Source organism: Euprymna scolopes, chromosome 45 (assembly GCF_053919585.1).
Source record: "Euprymna scolopes isolate OS-2025 chromosome 45, ASM5391958v1, whole genome shotgun sequence".
Taxonomy (NCBI): domain Eukaryota; kingdom Metazoa; phylum Mollusca; class Cephalopoda; order Sepiida; family Sepiolidae; genus Euprymna; species Euprymna scolopes.
This window is the reverse complement of record NC_136526.1, coordinates 8,139,110-8,161,910: the sequence shown is the minus strand read 5'-3', so window position 1 is coordinate 8,161,910 and position 22,801 is coordinate 8,139,110. Positions and strand designations below refer to the sequence as shown.

The following is a 22,801-nucleotide window of genomic DNA, read 5'->3' as shown; positions in this document are numbered from 1 at the left end:
TCACTTTTTTTTTCTTTTTTTTTTCCTTTCCATTTTATAATCTCATCATCCCTCTTTATTCAGCTTGGCAAGGAAGTGCATGGGAAAGGATGATAAAAAAAAAAACTATCAAGCAATGTTTAAAAAAGTTAATACGTAGAAAAATATTAACTTCTTTGATTTCTTAAATATCCTGTCTGATGTGCATTCATTCCCTTATATTACTGCTTCTGAAAAAAGAAGGTCTTGATATTTTAACCCCTAATCATTTTTTGCAAACGGATTATAATCCACGTCTGTTGATTAATAGTTATGGATCAGTTGATTTGTGTTTCGATCCGCCTTATAGAGTTGAACTTTTGAAATCTCTACAATTAAGAAACAAATACGTTGAAAAATTCAGGAAAATGTGGCACAATGATTGTTTATTATCTTTAAGAGAGGTCGACGGTTTGGCACTGTCATTTTTTTATCCCCCCCCCCCCCCCGCCCCTGTTCTATTTTATTTTATACCAGCAGGGAGACCTAGCGTTGCCCAGGACAAAAGTGCAACATAAAACTCTGAATCTCTCTATCTGTATCTTCTACCTACTCTCTTCCCAACTTCCATTTTTTTCTTGGAAAGAAATAAACATTATACAAGTTGTGATAGAACCAGCAAAAAGAATCCCTGGAAGACAAACTACAAATAGCAGCCATAAAGAAACAGCATCTATTCTTAAAAGAGCCTTCGGATATAAATTTAAATCGTAATTGAATCAAGTGTTTGCTCAAGGAGGAAGCCCCTTGATCTCTTAAAATTAACTGAAATAAATTATTAAAAAAAAAACAAAAAAAAAACTCGTGATTCTTAAATGTGTGGCTTATCAGGACCTAAAAAAATGATCTAAAAACGACATGGTGGCTTAAAAAAATAAACATTATACCGGTTGTCATAGGAACAACTGGCTTAATAAAAAAGAATCTTCATAAATACTTAGAAGCAATCCCTGGAAGACTAAGCTGTAACGAAATACAAATAGCAGCCATAAAGAGAACAGCGTCTATTCTTAAAAGAGCCCTTGGATATAAATTTAAATCATAACGGAATCAAGTGTTAGCTCCAGGAGGGATTAACCCTTTTATCCCTTAAAACTTACTGAAGTAAAATGAATAAAAAAAAAAAAAAGTGGCAACTCTCTCTTTTATGTAATAGATTCCTCAAGGAGTACGTCAGCATTTTTTTCCCCTCATTATTAATTGTAAATGGCTGAAAAACCAGTTGAACTTTAAAGAATGAACACTTTCTTTTTAATTAATGGATATTATTCATCCAGGACATGAATCTACCAACTTTAAGGGTGTTTGTTTTGTAGTTTTTTGGCTTAGCTAAAAAGTACACTGTCTAAAAAGGATTTGTACGAACTTTGAATTGCCTTTAGTAAGTACCCCCTCTTTCCCTTTCTTTCTGCTCTGCCCTTTCAAAAATGTTACAATACAAGGATTTTGTATGTAAGCCAGATGCACAACTCTTGACAGCCAGCAGATTACAGACTTTTCCCTATCAGGACTTTCACTTAAATAAAAATCATTTCTTTCAAGTCGTGTTTTTTGGATTTGTATTTACTGTACACATAGATTCGAAAAAGTTGCCAAAAAACAAATATATAATAAATGAATGTTATCAAAGGCAAGATAAGTTACTTTTCTACGTAACTGGATATGTTTTTAGTGTTTTTATTTAATGTAACATGTTTGGTCAGCTCGAAAAACATACAGTGTTTACCGATTGTATTTGAAAATTAAAAATGGCGCCAAACTCTCTGTTGTTTGGGAAAGGAAAACTGTTAAAAACTATTAAAAACTGTTAAAAACTCACTCTGATGTTACACATAGATTCGAAAAAGTTGTCAAAAAAAAACAAAAACAAATAAATGTTATCAAAGGCAAAATAAGTTACTTTTCTACTTAACTGGATATGTTTTTAGTGTTTTTATTTAATATAAGATGTTTATTCAGCTCGAAAAACATACAGTGTTTACCGATGTATTGGAAAAGTTAAAAATGGCGGCCGACTCTCTCTTTGACACGGTAAGTTTGGGAAAGGGGGTTAAAAATAAAAAACTAGACAAAATACTATTAAAAACTTGCTCAAAATATGTTACCGTGACATAGGCTGACATATATTCAGTGGGTTTTTAACAGTATTTTGTATAGTTTGTTATTTTTTCTCATTTTCTCAAACTTACTGTGCTCAACAGAGTCTGGCACGTTTGTAATTTTCAAATACATTAGTAAACAAACTGAATAAACATGTTACATTCAATAAAAACACTAAAAAATTATCCAGTTAGGTAGAAAAGTAACTAATCTTGCCTTTGGTAACATTTATTTGTTATATAATTTTTTTTTTCTGCTTTTTTTTTGTTTTTTGATTTTTTGATAACTTTTTCGAATCTATGTGCATAGTAAAACAAATCCATTTTATTTTTTTCCCCCTATTCTTTTCTTCCTTGAATGTTTCTTTCTTTTTATCTACCTAGCAGGTACCGAGCTAAGAAGAATCACCTTCTGCTGGATTTAGCGGATAAAATTTTTTCAATATTTGCCGTTTTATGTTCCGTTTTACATTTTTAACATGAAATTTTGTCACCCCAAACAAGGCACACTTTGATGTAGGGGGCTACTAACAGGGACATAAGTTGCAAGCACACTATGAAGGGAGTTGAGCAACAAAATGTTTGTTGACATTACACTTGAACTTCTGCATGTCAGTACAGTATATATACAGGACACAGCGGATAAAATTTTCTTCACTATTTGCCATTATATGTTTCATTTTACATTTTTAACATGAAATTTGTCACGCCAAAAATGAAATCCTTAACATCAAACTTTTTTTTTTTTTTTTTTAGTCATACATTAGTGAACGAATTAAAGGATTGCGGCATTCCTGCAGAAGTGATTCTGGATGCTGCAGTTGGGTAAGTTCATCATCATCGTTATTGTTTTTTACTATCAGTATTCTCCCAGCGTTGCCCAAGTGACTAGCAATATATACCATAATTTGTAATGTTATGTGTCGTTACACTTTGCTTAAGGTTTGGTTTAGTTGTTTTACGGCATATCAACCCTTTTCAGGTTATTTAATGCCGAATCCAGTTATTTTGGAAATAGTATTCATGTTGCATTAGTAATACACACGGACGAAAAAACGCTTTGGATAATCACAGATTTCAAGGTAGTTCTACTAAAATAGCCATATTTTTTAAACCAAAGCACTTCAAGTCTTCAAATTACTACTGTTTTGTTCGGAAATGAATATACTTTCAAATGAATTAATAAATATGAATGTACATTATATATTTTAAGAGTTTTAAGCAAATAAAGTGATAAAAATGTGAACGTCATAAAATGGCGTTTTCGGTAAGGTTTTGTAATGACCCCCCCTGTTTTCTAAAGGTCCGTACCGTGATTGTATGAAGAATTTCGTCATGAAATTTGGGAACCAATTAGAAGAGGTGTTAATCTTAATACTGTCAAGTGTCCGAAATATTTTTGACCATTTCTTTTTTTGTCGTGTTAAAAATAAGATTTTAATATGCCGAGTATTGAACATTTTGAAAAAAAAATTCTTCGGACACCCAGTAGTAAGTAAATCAATCTTTTTACTATCTTTATCAATTAAAAGTATTGTTTTATGTTGAGTAGGACCGCGGTAATTGATAATTTAAAAGGACCTACCCGAAAAAAGAAATTTTCTTTTTAATCGAATTTGGTCAAATGAAGTTTAAGCAGCAGCAGCAGCAGCAGCAGCTCCAGCCTGTAGAATCAGCGATAGCACAGTTGTAAACAAACACGCGTTCTTTAATTTTTATTCAAGAACGAATTAAGAAAAACATGAAAATATGAATATAAATGTTCTTATGTTTAATTAGAGCTATTTTGTTATCAGAATAACATTAGTTTAGAACTATTCGGTTTTCAGAATATATAATAACAACAATCCTAACCAATTCGGCATTATAAATCTGTTGCAATTTCTCACAAATCTCGTCAAATTTAAAAACATGGTTAAAAAAACAAAAACTTTTGTAGATATATAGCTTGCATGCACTTTTATTCTTTAAATTAGTTTTGAACAGCGAATTAAAACAATGTTTTACTGCGAACAGCCACAAATTTTTTTTTTTCAAAATCAAAATAAGTATCAAAATCTCGTTTATACATAGATTCGAAAAAGTTGTCAAAAAACAAATATATAGCAAATAAATGTTATCAAAGGCAAGATAAGTTACTTTTCTACCAAACTGGATATATTTTTTGTGTTTTTATTCAATGTAACATGTTTATTCAGCTCGAAAAAAATACAGTGTTTACCGTGGAAAATTAAAAATGGCGCCCGGCCCGACTCTCTTTGACACGGTAAGTTTGAGAAAAGGAGTTAAAAATAAAAAAAACTATACAAAATACTGTTAAAAACTCACCGAATATATGTCAGCCTATGTCACGGTAACATATATTGAGCAAGTTTCTAACAGTATTTTGTCTACTTTTTTATTTTTAACTCTTTTCCCCAAACTTACCGTTTCAAGAGAGTCGGGCGCCATTTTAAATTTTCCAAAACATCGGTAAACACTGTTTTCAAGCTGAATAAACATGTTACATTAAATAAAAACACTAAAAAATTATCCAGTTAGGTAGAAAAGTAACTTGCTTTTGATAACATTTATTTGTTATATATTTGTTTTTTTGACAACTTTTTCGAATCTATGTGTATAGTAATACAAACCCTCAAAATCTATATCAATATTCTTGAAATTTTAAAAGCAGTTAGAAAACACATCAAACTACAATTAGGAAGCTTTTTATTTCGTTATTTTTTTTTCTACTTATTAAGCGAAAGATATTTTTACAACCTGCTCCAGCGTAGTATAAACGGCCTATGGAATTAACACCTTCAACCTCGAAAATAGAAATCAACAAATTTTTGAACGCTCTTTTTGAAAAAAAGCTCTCTTAACTTCACCTCTAATACAAATTATGTGTGGCAAGTCTCCTCCTAAAACACTCTTTAACCCTAACAATAACACTAAGTTCGAGTGGCAAGCCCCCCCCCAACAAAATACCTCTGTAAGCCACATACAAGCATCTAAAACAAACAAACAAAAAATAGATCCTTCCTTAAAGAAAAATACACATAAAAATAAATTGGTTAACTGTCCTAAAATGCTAGAACGGCCAGGAAATGATGAATTATTTTACATTAAATTTTTGTGAAACTAACCGCTCCCCCCTCTAATATTGTTTTTGTTAGCTTTGTCTCTGTCAAGTTTTCAGTATGTTCACACATAATTTTCCTTAGCCCTACAATTAATTCAAAGTCCGAATGGCAACCCTCCCCATATTCTCATTGCATAGAAACCCTCTTAAAACTACACATAATCATCTTAAAAAAAAAAAAAAGCATGCATATTTTCCCATAGAAAAAAAAACAGTTAACTGCCCTAAAATGCTAGAATGACCTGTAATAGGAAATTATTTTACATTCAATTCTAAAATAATTTATCTTTCATTAAAGTTTTTCATGGCATTTTATACATAATTTCCTAAAAAGGTAGAATCACATTTTGGAGGGGTGGTCAGAAGGAGTTGAGTGGGGTTAAACAGAAGGTATTAATCTACAATAATACCAAAGAAATATTGCAATATATTCATTTTTAAATGGTCTTATGTTTAGATTTAAGTTTTTTGTACATAAAGCACATTACAATTCAACTTTGAGTTCTCCAACTTCTTTTCTGTTTATGGATACATGGCATTTTTAAGGAATTGCTGCATATTTATGCACATTTACTGCAGATTATTTGGAAACCATAAACTTTGGGAGATTTTCAGTTGCATATTCTGATTCCTTGTACAAAAATACACTTATATGGTAAATTTCATTTCTTAGTCTTGTGTTTTAACAAAGATATGACATTTTTACTGAAAAAGTAGTGTAAAAAATGTGACAAAACGCATATGGTCTTAAAGAGGGAAAAATATCCAAACGTGTGAGGCACAAAAATAGCCATAACTTCCTTAATTTTAATCAGATTTAAAAAATTTAAAAAGATTCTTTCTTAGCTCATCAAGCTCTTTCTATGCATACCAATATTGAAATATTTCAAGCTATTTCAATTTTTTCATGTGTATTGCTAGTTACATCCAGTTATTTTGTAGAAGGTTTTTATTCTTCAAGCTCTTTGTATCTTCAATCATTAGTTTTGTAGTGTTTGGTTTGGTTGTTTTATAGTGGATTTTATCGTTTTTGTTCTTTGCTTTACAGAACATGAATGAGTTTTGCAATGGGAGAGGGAAAAGGGTTACAGTATTAATGTTTTGGTACATTTTTAAGTTAGGAAACCAGTCAGGAAGTGAGGGAGATAGAAAGAGAAAAGGGAAATGGGAAGAAGAAAAGGGGGAAAAGATAGGTTGTTTTTGGTTTTCGTTTTTGCAGAACATGATTGAGTTTTGCAAAAAGAAGTAGAAAAACAAAAAGCATCAATGCTAAGTGCATTTCGTCTCAGGAAGCCAATATCTTCAGACAGCCTGATCTGGGTAAGCATTGTTTTTCTTTTGAACAAAAGCATCTATTATTGTCTCTTGTCTCGGCACAACTTAAAAAGACCCTCGCTGCCACATGTCCATCTAACCTGGGCCGTGTTTCTCTTTCTTCCAACCACAAGCGGCTGATTTCTGCCTTCACTTTACACGTCCATCTCCTTCGGTGCCGACTTTGTTTTTCCTCCACCACGTGGTGTCCCCCTTTTTTTTTTTACCTTTTTCTTGTAAGAAAAGAAAGATACCGAGCAAAAGGTTCGATTTTTAGGAAGAAAAGCTAGTAATAAAGATGGGGAGGGAGTGTCGGTGCTTTAACTGGAGTTATCTCCCCATGACGTGTTCTAAAAATCCAAACAAAAATTTCAAAAATTCAAAGATGTCTTCCTTCAATGTGCTGTCATAAAAACGTGTTTTTCCGCTGTAAAAAAAAAAAAAAAAAAACTACTTGAACAAATTAAGTGGAATTTTTTTTTCCGGAGATCTCCAGTTCAAAACAGATATGTACAATCTAACCTTTTTTTTGATATTTTCATTTTTTAATGTCTTGATTAAACTGTACAAGTGATGTGTTCCCAGCGCTCTCCAGCCAAAAACAGACGCGAAACAACTTATAGAAAAATAAATGTCTTTATTTCTTTTCCAAAACTGCTGCGGCTACTAAAATTAATTGTTTGGGTATAGCAACAAGAAACTTAGCGACGACGTGGAATAGAGAGGTTGGCGGTGGTCGGTGGACAATCGAGCGGTGTCCCAACAGCCGGGTGCGTGTCTGTTTTCTCTCCTGCTGCTCTGACAAGCTATCCGCTTTGTTTATATCAGTCTCGAGTTCCCAATGCACCTGCGATGTCAACGGCTTTAACCTGTGACCCCATCAACGTGTACATCCGGCCTCCGCTACCATTGGCAATCCAACACATGCAGATGTTTCCGCACAATGCACTGTGCGACACCAGTACCAAGGAAAAATTAGCAGCAGCATGAATTTAATTAAAATAGTAATAAAATTATTTTGTCATTAGTTTAATGATTAATAACTTACCTACATTTTATACTTTACAGAAATTTGCTCCCAGGTCCACTCTGACCCAAACTGGTAGTACCTGTTAGGGTCCCAATTATGGGTTAAATAGAAACCGATTTGAAAAAAAAAATATTAAAAAAATTTTCTTCAAAATCACTGGATTTTGCATTAAATAACCTGAAAAGGGTTGATATGCCGTTAAACAAACAACCAACCTATCCTTGAGTGGCCTTCTGGTCTTGATAAGTGATCCATCCATAGCCTTGAGTCCCTGGAGGGGCATAGGCCATCTACAACATTGTAGATGCTTTTGTAGCGAGGAATTCTTTTTTTTTTTACAGAGTGAGGGTGCTGGTCCCACGCCCAACCTTCCCAGAAGGTACATACAGCGCCTCGCTTTCCCAAATGGTCACCCATCTGGTACTGGCCAGGCTCAACGTTGCTTAACTTTGGTGATCTGACAAGAACTGGTGTGTGAACGTGATTATGCCGTACTTGATAAGTGATGACACCCTTGTAAAAAAAAAAAAAAAATCTATATATATAAAAGCGAAAATGTATGTATGTGTGTTTGTATGTCTCGCAAAAACTGTCGACATGGGTCACGGATTTTCACGAGATTAGCATCATTTTAAAGTTTGATCTTTCGCCAGACAAATATCGAAAAATTGGCCAAAAACATTAATTCCTTCATCCTAAAATCATCAGTTTTGTACAGGGAGGGGTCAGCAAAAACCGTCCTCTCATGACAAGTTCGCTTCTACACGTGCGCAAATGACGTCGGAACATGATTTAGTTTAAATATTAAAAAACCGACCCAATTTCGTCGACGTCATCTTAGCTCAATTGCTTAGAGGGCGGCGTCATTATCTAAAGGTTTTAAGTTCGAATCGTGGTGTGAGGTGTCTTTTTTCTTTTCTTTTTTTCGATTTTTTAAATTTTAATATTGAAACAGGGTTATTTAAGCTATATTTTCACGTTCTATATTTTTTTTGGTTTTTATTTTTCAGATTTTTTACAGAAGTTTTAACGTTCGTTTTTCTGGGTTTTTTTCCATCGCATTCGCGTTTTCTTTTTTTGTTTTTTTGATTTTTACATTTAACATCGTTCGTTTGCCTTACGTTAGTTTTTTTGTGTTTCTGTTTTTCAATTTTTTTTTTTTAAGTTTTAACATTTTTTTTATATATAATATTTAAACAAATAAAAAAAATATTTAATATTTAGTTTAAATATTAAAAAAACCGATCTAGTTTTGTTGATGTTGTCTTAGCTCAGTTGCTTAGAGGGCGGTGTCATTATCTAAAGGTTTTGGGTTCGAATCGTGGTGTGAGAAGTCATTTTTTTTTTTTTTCGATTTTTTTTTAAATTTTAATATTGAACAGGGTTATTTAAGCTTTTTTCACATGTTTTTTTTTTTTTTTGGTTTTACTTTTCAGCTTTTTTAAAGAAGTTTTAACGTTCATTTTTCTGTTTTCTTTTTCCATCACATTCGCGTTTTTTTTTTTTTTCCTCCGATTTTTACATTTAACATGGTCTGTTTGTCTTACGTTAGTTTTTTGGGTGTTTTTTAAAAAAATTTTAAGTGACCTATTTTTGTCCCAATTCAACTACGGACTGCCATTTGTTAAAATAAACTTCATGTTTACCTTTTATTTTTACAATATTTCTCATTGTCATCTAAGCCTCGGCCTCTGTCCCATCGACAAAATGTTGCATCCCTCTGTTCTACTAGTATTTTAATGGTGGATGCCCCGACGAATTACAAACCCATTGTACCCTCTCGATGTAAACACTGCCGACAAACGCAACAAGCAGCAAAGTCCCACCCCTACACAGTAGATATTCCTAGATGTAAGGAAGCCTTCTACTCTAGTAGTTTCTTCCTTAGAACTGTTACACTTTAGAACTCACTTCCGGGTTCCTGCTTTCCCAACTTTACTGACATGCAGAGGTTCAAATGAAATATGAACCAACATCGTGCTGCTCGTCTTCCTACATAGTATTCCTGCAAAGTATGTTCCTGAGAGTAGCCACCTATATCAAAGTGGTAAAGAAATCAGTGGGTACCCGGGTGTTTTTGGGTGTCGCTAAGAATAAGCGAAGTAAAAAAAAAAAAAGGCAGAAAAACAAACGTTACGTGAAAAATGACTTAAATAATACTGGTTCAATATTTAAATTAAAAAAAATAAAAAAAAAAACCATCTCACACCACGATTCAAACCCAAAAACCAACGTCTTAACCAACTGATCTAACGCGACGTACATGAAATTTGTTCGGTTTTTCAAGTATTTAAAGTAAATCAGGTCACGACGTCATCTGACGCATGCGTAGAATCAGTCATTGTCACGAGAGGACCGTTTTTTTTTTACCCCCTCCCCCTGTCGAAAATTGTCGATTTCGAGGTGAAAAAGTTAACGTTTTTGGCTAATTTTTTTAGCAAAGGATGGAGCTTCGATGTGATACCGAGTTTGTGAACTTTCGTCGCGTCTGTCGAAAGTTTTTAGCAGACACCCAAACATACATACACACATACATACATACATACATACATTTTCACTTTTATATATATATAGACTGGGGGGGGTACCCGGTGTTGCTCGTGTGTTTAGAGGTGTGTGTGCTCGGGAAGGGGGGGGGTGTTAATCAAAACATAAGAATAAGCGAAGTAAATATTTTTAAATATTAAATAGTAAATTATTAAATATTTTATATAAAAAAAGTTAAAACTTTAAAAAATAAAAAAAAACACAAAAAAAACTAACGTAAGGCAAACGAACGATGTTAAATGTAAAAATCGGAAAAACAAAAAAAGAAAACGCGAATGTGATGGAAAAAAAACAGAAAAACGAACGTTAAAACTTCTTTGAAAAATAAACACAAAAAAAAACATAGAACGTGAAAAATGGCTTAAATAACCCTGTTTCAATATTAAAATTTAAAAATCAAAAAAAAAAGAAAAGACCTCTCACACCACGATTCAAACCCAAAACATTTAGATAATGAGGCCGCGCTCTAATGAACTGAGCTAAGACGACGTTGACAAAATTAGGTTGTTTTTTTTTAATATTTAAACTAAATCATGTTCCGACGTCATTTGTGCCTGTATAGAAGCGAACTTGTTATGAGAGGACGGGTTTTGCTGACCCCTCCCTGTAGAAAACTGATGATTTTAGGGTGAAGGAATTAATGTTTTTGGCCAATTTTTCGATTTTTTTTTTTTTTTTGCGAGACATACAAACACACATACATGCACACATTTTCGCTTTTATATAGATAGATAGATAAAAATAGTAAAAAAAATTTTCATTTCTTTCTTACAAAAAACGGCAGAATAGAAGCGTAGCCAACTCAGAGTCCTCCAGGATTGTTGTCAGGTGAAAACCTAGAATTGATATAAAAACGTTCTACTTACAATACGTTCTGTTGCATAGGAGTTCATATTTAACGATGACGGGAGTTCATATTTGGAGAGACACATATAACGGGTTCATGTAATACAGGGACTCAGAACAGATGACGATGATAATGAGGGAGAGAGACATTTCTATCAGTTCTTATAACACATATAGAGAGGGGAAGATACTTCACTTGTGATGATGATGGGGAAGACACCTAATACTTGGAAGGGTTGTACAAAGTTCGTTACAAGATGATGATAAAAGCACTTTTACCTTTTCTGTTGTAAGGTTGTAAAGAATGACGACACAAGACAACACAGTTACAAACATAGTTGGTTTCTTTTTTATTCAATCGACCGATCGGTGATGTTAGGAATTCAAACTTTGATTTACATGGTCTATTTTTCCTCCCTTCGCTTCTAAGGAACTCTCCTCTCCAACTCTCTCTCTCTCTCTCTCATCAACTCTTGACTCTCAACTCATAACTCATCAGCCGACTTCTAACTCCAAACCCACGAAATCCTATATTGAGAAATCTCCTTCGTTTATGACGTCAGAAGTGTGGTTTTCAAATATGACTAATTTTCACGTTACTTTACATATGTTTGTCCAAACACATTTTTGGCAAACAAAAGAATCCTCAATTCTAATTCTAACCTATTTTTAAACAATAAATTTTTTTAATTTGCATTGTGCATTCTTTTAACTGTCCGGTTTGTATTCTAACCCATGGGAAAAACTAACCCAAGACAGATGTCCACAAATAGGCTACAATTGCTGAATCCGCATGCAATGAAGAACGCCAGAAAAAATGTGACAGCAGAAAAGACAGAGCACTCAATATCTTCGGAGCTCGAATCGATCTAACAAGCCATTTTCGAACCCAGAGAACAATTGCATGATCACGGTTAGTCATAATCTGTAATTAACTGAACAGGTTTGATGCTCGCCTTTAACATTTCTTTCTTTTTTTTTAGTTCTGTGATGCCTGATATCGATTTGGTCCTCATCGGAGCAGAAAGCGTTGTCGAAAGTGGAGGAATAATTAACAAGGTAAAAAAAAAACAAATTTATTTAAATCAATCTAATTTTATACTTACCTACCTGGTGTTGCCCGGGAATATTTCTATTTGCATCTATGTAATTTCAGCAAATTAGAAAAATATTTGATTAAATGTCAGCAGCAAACAGTGTTCGATCAGATTTTAGTTCCTGATATTAACCTTTTATGACCTGAATTATGATGTAGATGATTAAAAAATATTTGTTAATTTTAGATGGCGGCGTTACTGAATGTAAGCAATCGAAAGTTGCAATCTGGAGGTATCTGGCGTCTACCCGGACACTGAACTAATATAGTAAATAAAAATAAAAGTAAATACAAGGGGTGTGCAATAAGTAATGTCCCTGACCCACTCCCAATAGCAGTAGAGCAACGAAACTTGGCACAGTTATTAGTCTTTCTCTACATAGGAACCACTCAGAGTTATGCATTTCTCCCATTGTTTGATGCAGCTCTGGAGACCGTTTTTGTAGAACACCTCAGGTTGATCCTCCAACCATGATGTGACTTCAGAAATCAAGGCTGCATCATCTGGGAAACGATTTCCTTTCAAAAACAACTTCATGGCTGGGGAGAGGTGAAAGTCAGAGGGTGCAAGATCAGGAGAGTAGGGAGGATGGGGAGGGGGATTTCATAACCACACGCCCGTGCTTCTGATCTGGCGACATGCGAGTTGTGGACCGGAGCGTTGTCCTGCAGGAGGAAGGTACCTTTGCTGATCTTGCTCTGCCTCTTGATTTTGATAGCTTCCCTTAATTTCCTCAAAAGTGAAGCATAATAGGCTCCTGTAATTGTGGTACCCTTTGCCAGGAAATCTGTGATTACTACTCCGTCCTGGTCCCTGAAGACTGTGAACATGACCTTGCCAGCGGAGGGCTGCACCCTTGCCTTCTTTGGAGGTGGTGAATGCAAGTGCTTCCACTGCATTGACTGGGCTTTGGTCTCTGGATCATAGTGATGGACCCAGGTTTCATCCTGTGTAATCAGTCTTTTAAAAAACTTTGACTCATCTTCTTGGCACATCTCCAAATTCATCCTCGAGCACTCGACGCGTTCTCGCTTCTGGAATGGTGTGAGCAACCTGGGAATCCATCTGGCAGACACCTTATGCATATGCAAATGGTCATGAGCGATAGTTTCCACAGGCCCTGTACTAATCTTGACATCTTGGGCTATTTGGCGAATAGTAATGTGCTGATCTTCCAAAATGGCAGCCTCAACTTGATGGACAGATGCCTCATCAATGGCAGAAAGGGGGTGGGGGTGGGGGCGACCAGGTCTGGGAGCTGTTTCTACAGACTTCCAGCCATGTTTGAATTCACGATGCCAGCGTTTTACAAGGTCATATGATGAGGCATTATCACCATAAGTTTCTTTCATTTCATCAAAAGTCTCCTGTGGTGTGCGTCCTTTCAAATACAAAACTGGATCACTGCTCGACATTCAACACAGTTCAAAGACCTGTAAAACAGAAACCACAATTAGTTCAGAGCTGTAATTTGCCACATAACCCGTAGAGATATAAATCATTGCACAGCTAGATCAGACAATTGGAAGTGGGTCAGGGGCATTACTTATTGTATACCCCTCGTAGGGGGGGGGGCTTTTTTTAGCCGATATTTTCAAAAGTCATCCCCTTTTTTCAATTGTCTAGCCTTAATTTAAACCTACGTCACTTCCGGTTTGGCGGTGGTCGTAACAGCAAAGACGTCACGTTTTTTTCTTGTTCTTTTCCTCCTTTGTGGTACGGGTTCGAGCATGCCTTCCTACTACCACTTTTTTTTTTTTTTTTTCAACATACACCTCCCAAACACCCGGGCAACGCCAGGATGAAATGCTAGTATATCTATATTCTGAATCTAGCAAAATTGTTTATATATGTTTTGTTGTTATATCTTAATAATCCCCGAGCTTCGGATCTAAAGATTGGTATACGAGGTGCCTTCAGTATGTTTCTAGGCTTTGTACAGGCATTTAAAATTGCCGCAGACTCTTAAAAATTCAATGTGTTATTGCTATACCTCTTATGAGATGACTGATCAATTTTTATGATTTCACGTTCAAATGAACAGCTATAGCAGGAATTGAGATGCACTCTACTAAAGCCTGATTGTCAGATCTGGTGAATTTCAAAAATGCAATCTGAACGTCAGGTCACTTTAGGAGAACAGTATGCTATAAAATTCTGTTTCAAACTTTGAAAAAATGCCACAGAAACGTTTGGAATACTTCAGACTGCTTTTGGACTATCTTGCATGAATCCCCAGACCCAAGAAGGCCAGACAGGGCAAATCCACCCAGAAACTTATGATGATCCTTTTTTTCTTTTTTTTTTTGACAGCAGGAGCATGATCTACATGCACTGGGTTACAGACAGTCAACAAGGAATATTATGTTAAGGTTTTAAGAGAGTTCAGGAAGAGATTCCGTCAGAAGAGACTAAAACTCATCAAATTGGGTCATTGGCATTTTTCACCAGGACAATACACCAGTTCACAACTCCATCTTTGTCACAAACTATTTGACCAAGATGGGCATCAAGACAGTTCCTCGCCCTCGCTATAGTCTAAACCTTAGTCCCTGTGACTTTCGGTTATTCCCTAAGCTCAAGGAAAACTTTAGAGGCTGTCGTTATGAGACAATTGAGGAGATGAAAGTGGCAGTGATGAGTTGCAGCCGGAGGAGATTACTTCGAAAGGGACTAGAATTTCATGTGTGTACTATCAATATAAGTGCCTATATGAAAAAAGTCTATATTAAAAAACAACATATAGTAATGATTTAAAAAGTTTCTTAAAAAATGAAACCTGCACCGAGAATCAAAACCAAAACGTTCAGCTTACGATTTACTTTTTTCTTTGACGTTATTGCCTGAGCTATGAAGACATGTTTGCTGCAAGGCTAAAAATTAAAACATGAACCGATAGCTATTACGTTATGCATGCGTATTCGTAATGCTGTTCCTCGACCTTTATCTGACAAATTCCATTTTTTTAAATTTTCACAGTTTTTCACTGATTTACCCCAGCTAAAACCCTAAAATAAAGTTTCGCATGGGTTTGAATACTCTATATATTAAGTTTCATGTCTGTCGATTAAAAACTGACAGAGGAGTTTGGTAGGCAAAACTTTTTAAACAAAAGTATATAGGCATACATAAATATATATAGAATGAAGTTTGCGTTTACTATAACCTTTCTACGCAAATATAAATCATGTAGAATATCTGCATGAATATAATTACACATAATAGTTAACTAAAGATGATCATCCCATAAGAAAACTGAAAAAACTAATAGGGAATTAATTAAAATGAATGTTTAAAAGAATATGCAAATTAGCTAGATCTTTTGCAAATGAATGCAATTCCATGACCCATATATAACAAAGTTGTTTTTTTTTTTTAAATAAATTGAAAAAAAGGGTTTTTAATATGAATATGAATACACAAAAAACTGAAATTTATAGGAATGTGTGTGTGTATATATATATATATATATATATATATATATATATATATATAAAAACTTTATTTGTTTATGTGATTTTTTTTTTTTCTTTTTCCTCCGCAGATTGGTACCTTCAATATTGCTTTAGCCGCAAAAGCTTTCAACAAACCAGTTTATGTTGTTGTAGAGTTCTTCAAATTTGCTCGGTTCTTCCCGTTGTCACAGAAGGACTTACCGAAAAAAATTCAGGTAATTTGTTTCACCTTTGTAGTTACATTTAAAAAAATTATTGTTTTGTTTTGGAATTTTTTTTAGATGAGGATTGATATAATTTGGATTATTTGGACTATGGTTCTCATCTGCTCTTGCTCAGTTCTTTCAAATATGTTTACCGATTTTGAAGTCATTTATATATTCTGCAATTGACAGTTTAAAGACATTAAAATTATTCCGATTAGTTGTTGCAGTTGTGTACATAACTATCAACACATAATAACATCTAAATTTTTTTATAAATGGAACAAAAAATCTATATAAGTTTATTGTTTTACGTAATATCATCTTACCTTGAACCAATAACGCCCTGTCGAGGCGTGTGGAAAAAGCATGTCTTTACATCCATGATTCAAATGAGAGAGAGTGAGAACAGAACAGGAAGTAGAGAACGCTACGTGTCGGATAAATTGGAAATCACGACAAGGGCGGATAACCGGTGCATGATTGAGATATGATTGTGTGCGCGCGACATATCTAATAGCATATCAGTTCAAAAGCATCTGCCCATGTTTCGACTTGCAAACAAGAATAAGACTACATAAGCTAAATAACGTTGATGTATGACACAATCATGTCGACATACCAGTTCTTGTCAGATGACCAAAGTTAAGCAACGTTGAGCCTGGCCAGATGGGTGACCATTTGAGAAAGCTAGGCACTCTATGTACCTTCTGGGAAGGTTTGGCATGGAGCCAGCACCCTCATTCCAAAAAAAGAACTTATCGCTTAACACAAATTACTCAGCTTCCTCCTCCCTCATGCTGCGACATTCACAGAGGGAGATGCACCCCCGAATCAAGACAGACAGCAACAGGAAACTACTGTCTTTACTTGTCTTCCCGAGATTACTATGGCTCTACAATTTGGAGAGCCATGGTCGCTGATGCTGTTTAAACAGCAGGGCCGCTAAATGTAAAGGCTATTTGTGGTAATTTCAGAAACTTAATAAACTGAATCCCAACATGGTTTGCTTAATAAACTTTTTATACCACGAAAAAAAAAAAAAAACGTATATAAACGCATGATGAATACTCATCTACATGGACTCTTACATACACAAGACTTCTCGTCTTCCAGCGCACACGCATTTATAAACTGAATCCCAACATGTTTTGCTTAAGAATTTCTGGTGTGTATATCGCTTAACACAAATTACTCAGCTTTCTCCTCCCTCGTGCTGCGACAAGCTATCTCGACTATTATGGCTTTTGATCACTTATACCTATATTTGATGGCAGTGAATCTGGACAGTCAATAGTGGAGTGGTTGGAGAAAGCTAAACTAATATGTCGGCTAAGTTGCGTTTGTCAGGCGGCGCCTGTGCAGTTTACAAGTAATTAAGTGAAAAACACAAATTACTCAGCTTCCTCCTCCCTCGTGTGGCGACACTCACAGAGGGAGATGCACCCCCGAATCAAGACAGACAGCAACAGGAAACTACTGTCTTTACTTGTCTTCCCGAGATTACTATGGCTCTACAATTTGGAGAGCCATGGTCGCTGATGCTGTTTAAACAGCAGGGCCGCTAAATGTAAAGGCTATTTGTGGTAATTTCAGAAACTTCATCCCAACATGTTTTGCTTAATAAACTTTTTATACCACGAAAAAAAAAAAAAACGTATATAAACGCATGATGAATACTTATCTATATACCTTCTCGTCTTCCAGCGCACACGCATTTATTGAACTCTATTCAAGGTATGGACTATCTTTAGGAGACCTGCATTCCTTCATGTAAATAAAATATACATCTTTATATTAATGAATATTTATACAGCGGAATATTTTACGTCACACAGGCCGAAGGAGATAATATAAGCGTGTGTGCTATTTTCTGTGTCACTCTTACATATTTTTTCTTCTGAGTGACTGTCTTTGTTCTGTCGTTGTTTCCATGGCAAGTGCTCGTCTGAGCTCCATTCTCTGTCGCTTAATTGCTATGACCTTTTATCTCTTGTAATAAATAATTTTACCAAGAATTCTCCATAAGTTTTGGTTTTGGTTTCGATTAAAGCTGAAAGAAACTCAAGTTATGTAGATATACAGGGTGACCCCAAAAAACGGGGCCCCAACCCTAATTAGGCCCCCGTTTCTTAGTATTTTGTCCGAATGATATGAAACTTGGTCATAACTAGTTTATTATATTCAAAACATCACATCAAAACACTAGGGTTTTGGCCGTTTTTTCTCTCCGTTCTACAGCATATGTTCTAGATGACCTCCATTTAGCTTTTGTTTTTTTTTTGGGGGGGGGTCACCCTGTACTAGACTACACGTGTATATATGTTGTATATATTGAGATGACGGAGAAGTTCATATTGGGGCCTTATATAACGATGCTTGTGACTACATATATATATATATATATATATACTGACTGGAGATGTATACAAATTATTAACACAAAGGGGGGGTGCATAATCCTCGAAGGGTTACGCAATGTTCATAATAAGATGTTTAACACATTACCTTTTGAGTGTTGAAAGATGACACATGACAACAGTTTTACAAAATCACAAAGATGATTCTTTATTCATTGGACCGGTCGAATGCTGATGACGTCAGGAATTCACATTTGGATCTACATGGTTAATCTTCTACCCTTCGCTTCCAAAGGGTCAGCTGACCACTGACTGACTCCCAACTCTTCTCTGACTCTGTCTGACTGATTCCCAAATTCGAACCCATCGAACTATATGGAGAATCGTCCTTTGTCTATGATGTCAGAAGTGTGTTTTTCAAACGTGACTAATTTCACGTGGCTATGCATATGTTTGTCCAAAACACACTTCTGCAAACAAAGAATCCTCTCCTAACCTATTTTTTAACCTAACCTATATTTCTAACAATATATTTTTAATTTTCATTGTTCATTCTTTTACTGACATATTTAATATTCAGAATTAACAATAGCCTTATTTTCTAGCATTCCAATTCTTAACTTTGCTTACAAGGTTCGAGTCTCGGCTTATCCTAATCTCATTTTCACTTATCTAATGTTCTTATTTACATGGAAATATATATATATATATACATATATATACATATATATATATATATATATATATATATATATATATATATATATATATATATATATAGGGCGACTAAAAAAAAAACGGGCCCCAAACTCTAATTAGGACTTGTCTTAGTGTCTTGTCCTATTGAAATGAAACTTTGGTCATAACTAGTTTATTATATTCAAAACATCGCATCAAAACACTAGGGTCTTTGGTCTTTTTTACTTTTTTTTTCTCCGTTCTACAGCGTATGTTCTAGATGGCCTCTTTTTTTTTTTTTTTTGGTCACCCTGTATATATATTCTTCATAAGCTTTGGTTTCAGTTTCGATTCAAGCTGATTCACCAAAGTCATACGGATATTTTTTTTTTAAATTACAACTTTATATAAGAATCAATAGAAGATTGACTATCATATATACAAAATCTGGATACATTAAATATCATATTTAAGTGTATTTACGACCAGACTACGCCGGGCATCCCCCTCTAACTTAGATAAATTTTTTTTGCAGGTTTTTAATAATACCAGCGCGTCTCCATTTATGCTGAACATCAATATATTGCATATGAATTAGTCACCTGTGGAATTTCTACAGGTCCCGCTAGTATTTTATGATCCTTGTAACTGGCGATTTTCTGTGTATCGTTCAGATGTAGGACATTTGTCATTGGCGTCACTGACACGTAACATGTGAATTAATTCATATATCCACAGTGAAGAATTTTTGGAGCTTCTTCGTTAAATTCGAAAATCGAAATATTGCATTTCAAGTAAAACCAATGTTATCTACTTAATCGTCATGTCACAGTAATTAACATATCCAAAAATTATGAAAAACGATAAGGTAGAAAATTAATTATTAATGGAAATAGTTTTCGAAGACAATTAGTGAAAATTGAGGTTTGCTAAACAAAAATAAAAAATAAACAGGAGAGGTTGAATCGTAACAAAAGGGAAGGAGGAAGGAAAAAGGGTTCTTGGCCTTCAGGCCAGGATCAAAGTGTAGTATCTGTTCTGATGCTGCACTTCATTTTCTTCACTGTACTTTTTTGGTCTCAGTTAATGGAGGAGAATGCCTATCTCTGGCCAGGTCTTTATTTACAGGGTAGCACGATAAAATTGTCGCCCAGAAAAGACAACATGATTCCATTTCCGTTTGATGGAAACTGATTTCCTTTTGTTGTTGCAGACCATCTGTTGTGTACGAAACCCAAGAGCGATAGGAGCCTTCTATCGTGTCTGAAAGTGACACAATGTTCAACAAGCGAGATTGGAGATGCGCCACTACAATTCATGCTCTCTACTAATTCAAATTATGATAACAGGACCATTGCCAGCACCCTCAAAATGTATCACTGGATTGCCACGAATAACAGAGACATGCCTAGGGTGAGGAAAAAGTTTCTGGCCACAGTTATGGTCTTTGGTGTGGTTTCAATTGATGGTCACATCATGCCACTTCATATCTTGAAAGTCAACACCAAAGTGTACCTGAATGTGCTGAAGAGTGTATTGATCCTCTGGTGCAATCAGGTGGTCATTAGCAGATCCCAGGTGTGGCAGCAGGACTCGGCGCTGACCCACAAGTTCAAAGATACCCAGGCTTGGCATCAGAAAGAATGCTACAACTTTGTACCCTTGTCTCACTGCCCCCCCCCTCCCCAGACCTGAATCTGCTGAACTATTTGCTTGGTCATACATCGAGAACATCATCAACATGACCTCGCGCGACACCAAAGCCAGCCTGATCACCGAGTATTTGCCAAGCCCCCGCCGGTGCTTGTGGAAAAGGCATGCTCCCAGTTCCGGACCCGTATCGAGGCAGTGATTGAGGCTCTGAGGCGTCTACATTGAATAGATGTCAGCTCTATTACAAAATCAAGTTACCTGAATTGATATTTTTTATCAATAAAAGTTTAAAAATAAAGCTGTGGTTTTATTTTTTTATTTTTTTAGTGCGACACATTTTATTGTTCCACCTTGTCTATTTTCACCCAAATTTATACGAAGTTGATAACCAATCCTCAAATGGAGATCCTTTCAAATTTTTTTTTTTCTCTCTTTCTTTTTAGTACAAAGCCTCCTTGGAGAAAAGTCTGACCTCAAGACATCCTGTTGTGGATTACACACCCCCTCTTTATATCTCAATGTTATTTACAGACCTTGGTATCCTCCTCCCGTCGGCTGTTAGTGATGAGCTCATTAAACTTTACTGTTGACCTCCTTTCAAGAGGTCAATGATCCTGCTGATGACCATGATGATGATTAATTATTGAAGAAATTAAAAAAAAAATTTTTTATTTGGTATTGTTTTCATTTTTTGTTTTCTACAAAATTTTCCAGTGTTTGTCCATAAAAAAATTTTTTTTCCAGTGTTTGTTCTTGAAAAAAAATTTTTTTCCAGTGTTTGTCCATGAAAAAAAAATTTTCCAGTGTTTGTCCATGAAAAAAAATTGTTCCAGTGTTTGTTCTTGAAAAAAAAAAATTTTCCAGTGTTTGTTCTGGAAAAAAAAAAAATTTTCCAGTGTTTGTCCATGAAAAAAATTATTTCCAGTGTTTGTTCTTGAAAAAAAATAAATTTTTTTCCAGTGTTTGTCCATGAAAAAAAACAAAAGTAAAGAAATATTTTTGATGTACGTACCCATGACAGAAAGAAAAGATTGCCGTGACAAAAATCATGTAGTTTTATTTTGAAATGAGAAAATCAAACTGCAGTAGAACCCTAGGATAGTGTTTCCAGGTTACTATGTGGAATACAATGTTTTTTCAGCCCCTGGTTAGTGTATTTGCCCCACCTTACAGTATTATTCGTACTGTTATTTGATTATATACATGCATATTATATACTGTAGTCTATTTTGTTACGAATTTTTAATATGTACTGTATGAAATTTTGCTTAGGTCCTGCCATAAGGCAATTTCACCTTACGATTCCAATCTCGGAACATTTCCTGGGATTCTACTGTATATCTAAATAACAAGCAATGATCTCATGACACCATTTTGAAAACATTTTGAAGAAACAAAGGGATATAATTCCAAATAATTAAAACTGTCAAGTATATATTCGACACAGTTTTAAAAAAACATTCTTTCATGATGGGAATATTGTAAAAAAAAACAAACAAACAAAAAACCCTCAAATTAGCTTAGAAATGATTTAAAATGATTTTTTATGGATCGAGTAGTCTTATAATTATGATAAAATAATAAAACTACTTAATCAATTTATGTGATTTTTGGAATATGATATATTCTTATCGCCATATCTAACTCATGTTCAATTTCCTCAATAAACTAAGGCCATGTAAATGGCTTTGCAATTATCTAAATAAGCAATAATCCAATGGATCTAGGTCAAAAGAACATGAAGGATGAGGAATGATTTCCCAAACAAATTCTTCCAGGAGATCTTTGATCAGTATTGCTGTGTGAAGACCAGCATTATCATAATGAAAGATGAATCCATTTCTGTTGACTAAAGATCTTTTTTAGGTCAACATGGTTTGCAGAAAAATATAGATGATGCCTTAATACTCTAACAGAAAAAGTTATAAATCTATCATGGTGATATGTTTAAGTAATTAACTAGGGCTATGACAACAGCATATTCTTTTCATTGTTTTGACTCTCTAGTATATATCCGACACAGTTAATCAACCGAGAACCACATCACTCTACATAAAAGCATATAAGATATCAACGGATACACTCGAGAGTCAAAACAATGAAAAGAATATGCTGTGTCCTAGCCCTAAGAATAATACAGGCTACTTCAGTCTTTGACAGACTATGGATATCCACAAAGGAGTGACGGCGCGTGAAACTTTTGTGGGAGGAGGCACACAATCTCCAACCACACCTCTCCTGAGACAACATTATTAAATACCAGTGGTATGTGAAGTGTATGTACAGGACAACTAGAAACAAATGCAGAGATAAGCGGAGAGCACGTACAGCGCCTTGAATTCCAAAATGGTCACCCATCTGGTACTAACCAGGCTCA

The 22,801-nt window shown here is 34.8% G+C and overlaps 1 protein-coding gene across 1 annotated transcript in view; it reads left to right on the top strand.

Moving 5' to 3' along the window:
* The window catches only part of LOC145269033 (translation initiation factor eIF2B subunit alpha-like), a 54,399-nt gene extending 33,299 nt beyond the window's left edge, over positions 1–21,100 (top strand). Inside the window, exons 6-9 of the mRNA XM_080124628.1 lie at positions 2,874–2,942; positions 11,962–12,037; positions 15,620–15,745; positions 20,868–21,100. Coding sequence (XP_079980754.1) covers positions 2,874–2,942; positions 11,962–12,037; positions 15,620–15,745; positions 20,868–21,014 — 418 coding nt within the window. The 3' untranslated portion in view covers positions 21,015–21,100. The remainder of the gene's footprint in view (positions 1–2,873; positions 2,943–11,961; positions 12,038–15,619; positions 15,746–20,867) is intronic.
* The last annotated feature ends 1,701 nt before the right edge of the window (positions 21,101–22,801 follow it).